General features: G+C 40.6%; 1 protein-coding gene across 2 annotated transcripts in view; it reads right to left on the reverse strand.

Moving 5' to 3' along the window:
• MCF2L (MCF.2 cell line derived transforming sequence like) overlaps window positions 1-7,568 on the reverse strand; it is a 131,831-nt gene extending 124,263 nt beyond the window's left edge. For both annotated transcript variants that reach the window (XM_031557701.1, XM_031557697.1), the window contains exon 1: window positions 7,376-7,568. In XM_031557701.1, the coding sequence (XP_031413561.1) occupies window positions 7,376-7,553 (178 nt within the window). In that variant the 5' untranslated portion in view covers window positions 7,554-7,568. The remainder of the gene's footprint in view (window positions 1-7,375) is intronic.
• Between the last annotated feature and the right edge of the window lie 4,893 nt (window positions 7,569-12,461).

Below are 12,461 nucleotides of genomic sequence, written 5' to 3' on the forward strand. Positions count from 1 at the left end.
AAAAAAGAAAAAAAAAAAGAAGAAAAAGACTTCAACATGTATAATGGGGCATTTCTGCAGAATTTTCTCCCTACTCCTCTGGTTCCAATCCCTGTGGACAAAGAAACTTCTCCTGGGAAAACAACAACAACAACAACAACAACAACAACAACAAACAACTCCAAACCAACCAACTCTCCTCAGTGCATACACTGTTAGAGGGAGATGTTTTCAGGTTACATTAAGAGAGTAGATTCTGTTTTTCAGTCCAGTAAACATGGTCCAACTGGATTTTTTTTTGTAACCCCTTGCATCACTATGAAGGTCCCCAGTAGCTTCTCTGCACGTACACAACCTCATGCATGCACGCACACACCTTACTGGATACTGTAGCTGCTGGTAAGGCTGCCTAGCTTTTCAAGAACCATTTCTCAACCTCCCAGAAACCTCAGCAGAAATGATACTGATGTGGTTTCTCTGGAAGCTTCACCTTTTAGACTGGTCTCCTTGCAGCAGTTAATCCCAGCTTATTTTCTGCTCTGTTTTCCATAAGGAAACAGAATCCATTCATCATTTTCATTGTAGCTGTTCTGCCCCAAGGTGATACTTCGGTGGAACACGCAACAGGGCTACAGCATACCCAGAAATTAGCAAAAATACATTTTCCCAAATCAGCTTCTGCAAAAGAGGTCACGCCAATCTGATAGCAGTGAGTTTAAATCAGCCAACTCCAGGTGCAATACCAATTCCATTTTCATCTCTCCATGCAAAAGGATGCTTTGCGACTGTCAGTGGAAAATAAATTAAACTGTTCAAAAATTATTTTAGATGATATTTTAAGACTTTAATTACATGCCAAAAATAATTTTAAAAAGTCACAGTTTTTCTAATGAACCTAATGATCAACAAATAGGCTTAAACAGATCTGATAAGCTAAGATAAAAAAATAAAGCTGCTCACTGAATAACTGAAATTGCATGTCCAAATTAAATAAATTCTTTTTAGCCTCTAGCAATTAAAACAGGCACCGTCTCTTTAGCTAGAGGAAACGTTTTCCTTTGACAGCTGGTCATTTAACCAATTATAGCTTAACTCTACTCTGCAATTGGTGCCAGGGAGTAATGTAAAAAAACAGCTCTGTAACATCTGTATATTTTCAACAGTAGGAAGGTTTCTACGCGTTACTTTTTGTACGTAAACACTTGTAGTAGTCAAAGCAAAATGCAAAAATATACTTGAAAGAAAGCTTATATGGTTTAATCTCATCATTTTCCAATATTTCTATTATCTAACCACTCTCCCTTGTAGAGCTGGTTTAACTTTTTAAACACCAGGAGAGTGTGCACTGATTTAAGTCCAGCAAATCTATGTATGTATTTAATTATTTACATCATGCAGCCTTGAGTAATTCCTTGGAGCCAGAGGCAACAACTGAACCCCAAATCTTGTCAGCATATTGCTAGAACAGAGGCAAAGCAATTTATTTCCATGACAAATGGCCCAGCTGGAAGCCAGCTGATCAACTCATCACTTCTTCCATAAACATTTACAGGTGGTGCTGAGAGACATTAAAACAGCATATGAAACTTGTAGCTTGGATGGCTTCTACTGCACCCATGCAAGACCTGGTGTTTACATCCATAACTTTAACTCCACATGCCAAACCCAGCACACTGCCTGCTGTTATGAAAGCACAGGAAGAACTTTAAACCCACCGTGTGACTGCCCCTCATAACACAGGAGTCACATCTCTAAGATGTGTCTCAGATCATGCATTACCCTTTCAGAAGAATAAGCCAGTTTCTATTATAGAATTCATTTTTTTTCTTGTGTGGAGATTATAATCAAGCAGTTTTACAAAGATATCCACTGTCTACAGATGCAGCAAAATGGGATTTACAGAATGCCTAAACAGGTTAGACACATAACACCTGCTGAATTTCAATTCTGCTTCTGCTTAGGCACTTCTCCTATTTCTTTGAGCCACACAAGGTACCAAAAGCACAAAGGTCCTTAAGTGAGGGTCTAAACATAATTGACAAAGCTTTCCTACTTCAATTTCAGCAGGCATCTAATACTTCTTCCCATATGGAGAATACCTGAAAAGTGAAGCATGATGTAAATCAACACAGAACATTTCATTACATTCAGAGGCATTGCAAATGCAATTAATTTCCATAATACATGAAAAATGGCTGCTGTATCTTTAAATAAAATGGCCATATATGTCAAGTATATCATAAAAAAAGGCATATGTAGCTACGTAACATAAAATTGTAGAAACCCAAGAAAAATGTATTTGTTTTCACTAGTTTAATATTGATAGAAAATAATTTCATACTTCACTACACAATATTAAAATACCACTACTCAAGAACACATCAACTTAGACATAGTCTGGGAGATTTCTAGCATAGGTGGAGCATTACTTTTTGATATAGGTGTGATTGAGCCAACAAGGGAAGGTGGCTCACTAGACGTGCTATTTGCAAATAGGGAAGTGCTTGTGACTGATGCAATGGTCAAACACTGATGACTGTCACCATGCCCTGGGATGCATCAGGCCCAACACTGCCAGCCAGGTGAAGAGAGCTACTGTCCTGCTCTGCACTGGAGCGGCCTCACCCCCAGCACTGAGCGCAGGTTCAGGCACTATAATGTAAGAACATAAAACCATTAAAGAGTGTTTAAGAGGAGGGCTACAAAGACGAAGGGTCTGTAGGGCAAGGTGTGTGAGGAGTGGCTGAGGCCCCTGGGTGTGCTCAGCGCAGAGCAGAGGAGCTGAGGGGAGGCCTGATGGCGGCTGCAGCTCCTCACAGGGAGCGGAGGGGCAGCGCTGAGCTCTGCTCTGTGTGACAGCGACAGGGCCCGAGGGAACGGCATGGAGCTGTCAGGGGAGGGGCAGCTGGGGGTTAGGGAAAAGGCGGTGGGCATGGAACAGGATGCCCAGGGCTGTGGGCGCGGCCCCCAGTGCCGAAGTTCAAGGAGTGTTTGGACAATGCTCTCAGGCATAAGGTTTGAACGTCAGGCGATTCTGTGTGGAGCCAGGAGTTGGACTAGATGATCTATGCGGATTGCTTCCAATTCAGGGTATTCCATGATGATTTGAGGTTGCCTTGGGCACAGTGATCACAAAATGATGAGTATTTGATTTGATAAAGTAAGACAGGTGGTGGTTAGTCCCCATCCCTGGAGCTGGAGGTATTTAGGATATGCACAGGTGTGGCACTAAAGGACACGGTTAAGCAATAAGACATAGCAGGTCAGCTTGATGGTTGGACTCAATGATCTTGAAAGTCTTTTCCAACCAGATAATTCTATGAAAATTCATCACGTGTGGTACTGAATTACATACATATATACACACACACATTCTGAATGCGATTGCTGACATTACTGAAGTACTTCTCTCTGGCTCATTTTCCATCTGGCAGTGTCTTTCTACACTAATAGAGCTTTTCTGCTCTAACTTCTTGAACTGAATGCCACTAGCTGAACAGGGATTTATTTTAATATATTCCGTATTTGCTATTATCCCCAAGAAGTAAGGAATTAGAGTAAGATGTTCCATATTTAATTTAAGAGGCTGGCTCACCTGCACTGCTTAAGACTTAGATGAAAATCCTGACAAGATTCTTACTGATTCTAACCAAGCTGGGATTTCCATGCTCTATTACTTAAATCAGCAACACAATACAGATGAAGTGTACCATGCCAACATGCTCCTTTCTGTGTTGTTAAAACATGTTTAAGTTAATTGGAACAAACTGTCTCATTTTGAGGAGTTTAATTCCTATGAATTTGCCAAATTCCTTCAATACAAATTCAGTTTTAGTAGAAAACAGGACTTCCAGCTAATAAACAAACATTCGCTCATATAGATATGCTGATAGTGATAGCAGCCATAGCATGGCCAATAAAGGAACAGATCTGTCAAGAGATTTGCTTATAAAAATGAGTCCAGCTGTAAGCAAATATCCTTGAAAACAGAGAAATATTAACCGTGCACACATAACACATACTACATCTTATTTGGCTATGCAACTCATATCAAACTTCTAGTGCCAAACAGGCAGCTCAGTGTGGACATAAAACTCCCATGGTAAGATCCAGCCAGCCCCTTACTGACAATACACTGCCACGAAGCAGGCAGAAAAATAAAGAGCAGAACAGAACACTTTTTAACAGCCAATTTTACATTCACAAAGGAAAATAAGAAATTCCAACCTCTCTCCTTCAGCATTATGGCAGAAACCAACAGTGACAGCAGTAGCTCCTATTCTATGATTCTATCACAAAGTGGCTTGTGTATTGCAGCTTAGGGACTTCTCACTGGTTATTTTTAAAGGCAAGAAAGGTTGTGGGCTATTTAGTATCTGCATGGACAGCTCCAGATGCCTGTAATGCCATCTTTATTCCGCAGAAGACATACCTATGTTAATCAGATTACAACACGATGTTGTCACTCAAGGAAAAGAAAAAACAGCAATCTTTCTGCAGCTGCATATGGAAGTCCAACACAGAAGTTCCTGACTGCCCCACACTTCATTTTCTTCTTCATTTGACTTTTTTTTTTAATTATGCAAACAACCTCAGTAACAATATTTGGCTTGGTATTTATAGCCTCATTATCTACATATACCAGCCACCTGTATTAACCCAGCTTATATGTAATCCTTTGAAAAAGCTTTCCATCAAGTAGTGATTTGTGGTATGTCGTAACACACACAACCTTGACAATGAAAATAAAATTCCAATGCGATATTGACTATGAGAGAGTCTTGAAGAATATAAAAAACTCAATGAATCAAGGAACTTTCCAAATATATTGCATAAATGGAAGACTTCTCCCCAAAACCACACTGGTTTAATCTTGCCACTCTTAAATGCCAATAGATGAAGTTTCTAAGATGCCATTTTAAATCTCTTACTTTTTAGTTAAGATTTTTTAGAAGTATGAATTTGTAGACACTGAGGAATAGAAGGAATTTAGAAGGACCATTGTGGTGCTTATATATGCTAAACAATGCAATTTATGATTCTGAGATAATACAAAATTCATTTATTTCCAAAAGCAAGTAAATGTGACAGATGAGCATTTCAAGTGCCTGTGAATACAGCAGCTGATGATTTGTTTTACAGCACGTTTACAATTGTTAGAATTGGCACATCACATTCACTCAGCTGTCTTTTCAGCTGCCATTTGATTTCTTACATAAAAATCCTCATAATTGTGTAAAGTGGTGAAAAGACACCCATTATAATTTAAAATGTTTAAAAAAAAAAATACTTTCACCTTATTATGTCTTTCCAGGTAAGTCTGGACAGAAGAGACATTAAGCTTTGCAATCAGCAGTCACCTATGTCCCTGATTTCTCAAAGCCTAAGCAGTCACGATGATCCTTATATGATAATAAAGTTTTGACTGTAGCACCCTTGTTGCTATGTGTTACAGCAACAGCAATTAAGGTTCTTAAGATGTCACACTAGCAAATTTTTACACCACAAAATCTTACAGGTTTGCTCTGCTTTGGCTTAGCAGGTGGTTAAAAGAAGAAAAATGCATCTTACTACAAACAGATTTAAACCGAACAAGTGAACAAGGAAACAAAAAAGGTTACAGTCATTTCAAGGAGGCTGTCATCAGAGCAGAAAGGCCCCAGTAAAAAATGTTATGAAAACAGGCTTCCAAGCAGAGTGCTCCTGAAGTTCAATCCTGACCATATAGAACAGCATAACGGGCATTGAGAAATGGTAGATGTGCTGGATTATTATTATTATTATTTTTTTTAAAGACTCATGACTGCCTTTCACATCTCCATCCTTTTTCCATGCTCCATGTTTTCCAATCTCTGCTGAAGAGTGGGAAAAAATTATTTATTATACCACATGAATTGAAAGAAGGCAACACAGCTCAGTTGGACATTGTCCTGCTTCCATCTTGGTTACACTCTGCTTGAAGCTGTGTTTTGCATGTTTCCTCATCTACAGTTCTCAAGCTAAGCTTTTAAGTCTTCCAAGATGCAAAATGTTCTCAAGCAAAAAATGTGTAAATTCACAGACACAAAGAAGACCTGCTCTTAATTATAACTTCTAGGCAAACACTGCAGTAAAAATACTGCTATTAATATAGTATCAATAGCATAGCAGATGAATTCCTGGGGAGGGAACAAAGGTATTAAAACTTCAGCAATGGCAGCATATTGCTTAACTTAGAAGAGCTGCAATATCCTCTCCATGCTACAGTGTCATCAGGCTGCAAGAGAGGTTGAGACCTCTCACACTGGCTTACAGAAGCCAAGAACATGTTGTAACCTAGATATACTCTTATGATTTCCACAGAAGTTCCATTTTGTCAACTTCTGACCAGGCCTGGAATTTCTGAGAGTTTGGGTTTTTTTCTGTTTACATTTTTTCTTTGTTGCTCTCAAAAGAAGTGTACCATGGCTGAGACCTCACTGCTACATGAATAAAACAAATACTCTAGTAACTGCTTCCTGCTAAGCTACAGCAGAACAAGAATAACTTTCTTCTGTAGTTGCACCAGTATTCAGGCTAAAAGAACCACTTCTTTTTTTTTTTTTGCTTTGCTGTTACTGCAAAGGAGTCAGAGCCTGCCTTGTAATGTATATTAAAGGCAAAAGTGCATTTCAGTTGACTTCACCTTTCTGGTTTTGGATCATATTTCTAGCTAAAGAGGCTTGCATGAATACCTGCAGATATTTTGCAATGACCTAGGAGGCTTATATATGTAACTTAATAAAACCAAAGGAATACGTATTAATAAAGACCACTCACTATCCATTAGAAAAGTTTATCACATTATAGCACTGTAGTCCATCTCCATCAGTATCAAGGCAAAAGCCTGTAACAATTTCCTACGTGAGTAAAGTAAGATCATATGGCAAGGGAAAAATGAGTTCTTCATCCCTGTCACTGCATACCAGCACTCACTACATTTTTCTCCTGCTTATGGACCACGGCAGCAAAAGCATGGTGAAGTGCAGAGTTATTTTGTTCTTGCTTCTCTGAGCAGTTTCTCTAGAGCACGATTTTAAAACAGTAGGAAGGTAGGTCAGGTTTCTCTGGGATGACTATTTTTTGCTAATCAATTAATTTATGCAATTATTTTAATTTCTTATGGCAAGCATCAATACCCAAGAGTAAAAGCCTTCATTCCTTGCTGACTGCTCCTAGACGTTTGTTTTTGTTGTGACACCATCCTCCCCCAAGCCAATATTTGGCAACTGCTTTATTTGAGTTCCCTTCCCTATACTCACTGCTAGTGATGAGACACCGCCAGTGCTAGAATTCCCAAAGCCATCGCTCCTTCCCTTAGTACATACAGCCTGGCAGCCAGCGGGACCATTTCCAAAACACACCACGTTTTTCTTACCTGCTGTGCTTTCTGGCACCTCCTGCTTGTCTTGCACAAGCTGCATGATGTCTGACACCACAACCTGGTGGTTGGTGTCTTCTTCTTTCTCCTCATTAGATTGATTGGCTGTTGCAAAACAGTTACAGCTTCCGGTTTCTTTGCACGGGACCAGCCTCCAGTACCAATAGTCAGACATGAAAATGCTCTGCGTTGATTTTCTGTAAATCAAAAACAAACAGAAAATCATTTGCTGCCAGATCTCCCACACAAACACACTTAAAAACCAAAAACACACACACACAAAAACATAATTTCTGAAAAGAAAACCCTCAAGTAATGTCGATTGATGGTTATACACAGATCACCGATACCTTTGGTTTCATCTGAAGAAAACAAATATATGCAGTTTATAATAGTCACCTATGGCATCATATGCAATTCATGGAAGCCATCCATGGAAGAGTATCCAAAATACTAGTCCCAAGAGTCCCCTGTAGCTTTTTAGGATGGTTATATTGTAAGTCAGCGAGCCACTCACATACACAAAGACCAATATACAAACACCATATTTCATGCATTCTTAGTATCAACTGTATGAAAGCAAAAATTAGCAATGTCACTCCATATTTTCAGAAGGCTGAGTCAATATTTGGAAAGCCAATTGAAGCAGGTGAAAGAGCACCCCAGAGTGTGTGCTGGCAAAAAGCAAACTAACGCAAGGATTAAAACATGACACAATGGTTCCTGCAGTATGGGAAGCTGAACTTGCCGTGAGAAGCTTTAATAAACACACAAACTGAAGGAAACCTTGATGATGGGAGAGTGGCAGGGGGAACTGATAATGCAGACCAGTCAGGTTTGGCTTTGACCTGGCGCCCAGGGCCCTTGAGCTGCCCTTCCTGAGCAGGAGCAAGGGCACAGGAGCACCCTTAGCCTCCCTCTAGCCAGAGCTCATTCTCTGCCCTACTTGTGCTTATGGGGAAGGGAGCAAATGTGAGCTTAAACACCTGCAGGTTGCTACATTTACATATACAAATATCAGAGAGCTACCACGTTCTTTCTCTTTTACATTAACAAAAACTATCTCTTCCTGAAATTAGAGATAGTTCAAGATTCACTCTATGAGCTTCCCAAATACTTGCAGTTGCTGAACTGTACTTGGAATTCTGCAAAGCGCACTTCCCTTGGGAAACCACACCTCAATCCCCTGGGCTGTCTGCCCTCCTCCCCAGAGGGCACACTGGGGAACCAAAGGTGCCCGAAGCACCAAGGCCAACATATTTTTCTGGCCATATCTAGAAATGCCAAGCTGAAGAGGTGGGACATACACATTTCTCTAGGTAAATGTAATGCTATCTGGATAAAGAAGCACTGCACGATGTCCATTTGTTCTAAAACCCAGTGCTTCCAGTGTAGCTGCATTGCTAGATGCTCCAGTAAATCCTACATTACATTTAAAGGTGACAGCTTCAGAGAGCTGAAGAAAGTAAACTCCATTAAAAAATTAACTTGATGTAAAAGAGTTATCAGCTTAAAAACGAACAAGCAAAAGTCAATCCCACGTTATTTAGCAGCAGGTCTCCCAGGAAACACGTCAGGAGCATTTAGCATCTCTGCCTCTTATTTCAGTTCTTCAACAGAACAGAGGATTTCCTCTTGAAACGCTGTGCTCGAAATATCACAGCAAGGTGAATCTTCTCACCAGATTAAAGATAGCAATTCCACTTTATTTTAAGCCGGTGGTACAGTTCCTACAATTTTCCCTTTTCCTGTTTCCAAACTTCTGAGGCTTTGCCACATTTGTCAGTGGTCTGAAAATGCAGCTGCAAGCAACGGGCTCCAGTTATTCTGCAGCTGCCCAGCCTCCCATGCCCAGCACACACATCCCCGTTGTCAAACAGGTAGCAGAAATCTGTTTGCCTTCAGTACAGCTGCACTCGCACACACGCTGCTTGTAAGTAACAGTATTTACTTTTAAGCTGCATCTACCTCTGTGAGTGTTTGATGTGCTGCATGCAACTGGGCAACACGAGCACACACAGCTTAACAGAGCAGCACTGCTGTTTGAATGAAAGAAACACTTCACAGCACTTCAACAGATTTTTTAGTTGCGTGGCATTTCTTTCAATTACCCTTGAGACGTTAAACAAATAGATTTTTTTCCTCCTTAAAGTCCCTTAGAAAAGTTTAAAGTTTCTGGTCCCGAATTTCTCCTTTCCTCGCCTTCTAAAATTGGGGCAGGGAATGGGGAATCTGCTCTGAAGGAGCAAAAATCCCAGAAAGTTGCAGAGGATTTTTCCCCAGCTCTTATGAAAGGTTAAACTGAAATGCAGCTGGATCTACGCTTCAGTAATCAGCAAATTACTCTCAGAATAAAATTTTAATTTATTGCCTTTCCTTAAGGAATGAAAACTCCTAAAGATCACCAGAAATAATTATATCCAAACACGCAGCTAGAGACACGCATTTCTGACCTTAATTCTACTTTAATTAAGTTTCCTGACCCACTCCTTTTCTTTATTTTGATTTTAAGAACAGTAATGTGAACTTACTTTTTGAGCCAACAGCTCCGGGACCCCAGAGAAAAAAAAAACCCTGGGAAATGGAGGAGAGGGCTAAGACATAATTGCTACTTCCATTCTTCATACTATTTGTGAAGAGAGGTGGCTCAAAGGGACACCCATAAGATTGACTTGAGCAAGACTGCCTAGAAGATGGAAAACATCTAAGAAGGGGGAAGCAAACAATCAAACCTTATCTTTTGTCTTAAAAGCTAATACAGAACGTTCCAAGTAGTCACAGCTTCCTTGACAGATGCACTGCAGTGATCCGAGGGGACATGATTCTGCAGACACAAGTTTTCTTTATTTCAAAACCTCTGAAGATAAACTAATGCCCACAACCAGACTGATGTAACAAGGAAAAAAAAGGAAAGACAAAAACCTACTATTTGATACCTGCTACCAAACGTCAGTTTTGCATGCTAAAAGCAATACTTTGTTTCCTTAATTCAGACTGCAGATACCAGAGTTTGTTAAAGACCCTAGGAAAAGCACAGGCAGAATCTAGATCTACTTGTCAGAGACTGAAGGCACTGCCAAGCTGCACTGGCCCTGTATCAATCAAGATCACTTCCTGCATTTAAATTCAGCCCAGAGCTGAGTTTATGCCTCAGACTGGATATCGGGAAAAGCTTCATCACCTTAGGGTAGTGGACGTGGAGAAGACTCCCCGTGGCAGTGGTCACATCCCCAAGCTGCTGGAGTCCAAGAATCTGGACAAGACTCTCACACATCTGGTCTGACTTTTGGGTGGTCCTGCGTGGAGCCAGGAATTAGACTTTATGATCCTTTTGGGTCGCTTCCAACTCTGGGTGTCCTATAATTCTAATGATTACAACCTAGGAGTGGCTGTCTCCAGCCCTGACCCCAAGGCAGACCTCATATCTGTGCTGGAGCCCTGCTTTCAGACCCAGCTCTGGATTTTTATGCTCCTCACCGTCGACCTGGTCCTTCACTCACCATGCCTGGGAGTGCTGGCGGAACCTGTTCCCTATGCTCCGTTCTTGCACTCAGCCCTGGTGAGCAGTGCCCTGGCTGGCAAGGTCTGTGCACAACCACTAATCCTTAATACTAAGAAATAATACTAGGGAGCATTCTGCACCGTTTCTTAAGGGGTAAAGGCTTTCCTCAATCATTGCCCATTAAATTCATAAAACAGCAACAATTTTTTGAAAGCAAGAGTCTTTGTACTTCAATTGCTCTGCACTCACACACTTCAACTAATTTGTTTCCCAACCAAAATCACCCTTTAACTCAAGAGCAACACTGCAAAGGGAGTAGTTAATAATGACCTTCAAAAGCAGACCAGTTACTTAGGGCATCCAGCTGTCCCACAGACTTGTCTCCATATTCTGCAACCACGACCCTGCACAGCCATCTTGGCTGAGGCAGCAAAGTCATCTGATGGACCAGGAGTTCATCAGTATGCTGTGCAGGTTTCTGCAGGAAAACTGGGCTGACTGGGACCCCAAAGTCCAGATAGTTCTACTCAAGATCTCTTTCTTTCAGAATGGATTTAAACGCATGGAATGGTACTTAAACCTGTACAATCATGTTCTGATGAGAATGTTATTTTTAGTAAATGAATCTGGGCTGCAGCGTTCTCTACAGTTTCTGTGCTTTGCAGGACTGGCTTGTTGTTCTTCTCATTGCACAACGCATGGGGAAACTGCTAAACATGCGGGGTACACAGAGATGACAGCCTAGATGCCTCTCGCTAAATTCAGACATCAAACAGGGATATCTAAGAACCCCCTTGGAGGTTGGACAAAATGATCTCCAGGGGTCCTTTCCAACCCCTACGATTCTGTGACCCTTTAAAATTCACTGGAAAAAAACAGATGCGTATCTCCCAAGGCTCATCAGCCCTTCCCACTCAGATCATAGGGCATTTGTATACAAAAATGGGTCTTTTCATCATCTAAACTCAGATTTGCCCATGTTATCCACACTCAGTAGTGTGCCACAAAGAATAGATCACATAATAAAAGCAATGAAGAGTTTTTGAATAACTACTCAAGTTCTGCCCATGGAGATACTGTATTTCTACTCTTACCATTCCTCAGTCCTTTCACATTCTGCTCAGAGAAGAATAAGGCAATAGCAGTGAAACCCCAGATGTGCTCATCTCTATCTCTAGGGCACGCAGAATCCCCTCACATGTATCAAAAATGAAATCAATTTAAAGATTATATTTTTTCCTCATTTGGAGCTTTGCTCTGATCAACATTTAACTTGACTACTAAGTGGTCCTTCAAGACAAATGTTCTCATTTTTTATTTAAAAGTCTTCCATAAAGCATCAGAAATCATCAGCGGACTTCTGTAGGAAATGCTAATTTCTAACAAACTGCGAGACTGCTTAGCAAGGACTAAACTGAGGCCTCTTCAAAAGAAAATCAAATGGGTTTAATAATAGCAATGCTTTCTTATTTGTTCAATTTTTCATCTTACAGACAGAAATTACTCTTTTGAGGAACACTCACATGTTTAACCGCAATTCCCTCAGCTGTCTTCCTGCCTCCTTCTGGGGCAGCTGTACAA

This window comes from Meleagris gallopavo, chromosome 1 (assembly GCF_000146605.3).
Source record: "Meleagris gallopavo isolate NT-WF06-2002-E0010 breed Aviagen turkey brand Nicholas breeding stock chromosome 1, Turkey_5.1, whole genome shotgun sequence".
NCBI classification, from domain to species: Eukaryota; Metazoa; Chordata; class Aves; order Galliformes; family Phasianidae; genus Meleagris; species Meleagris gallopavo.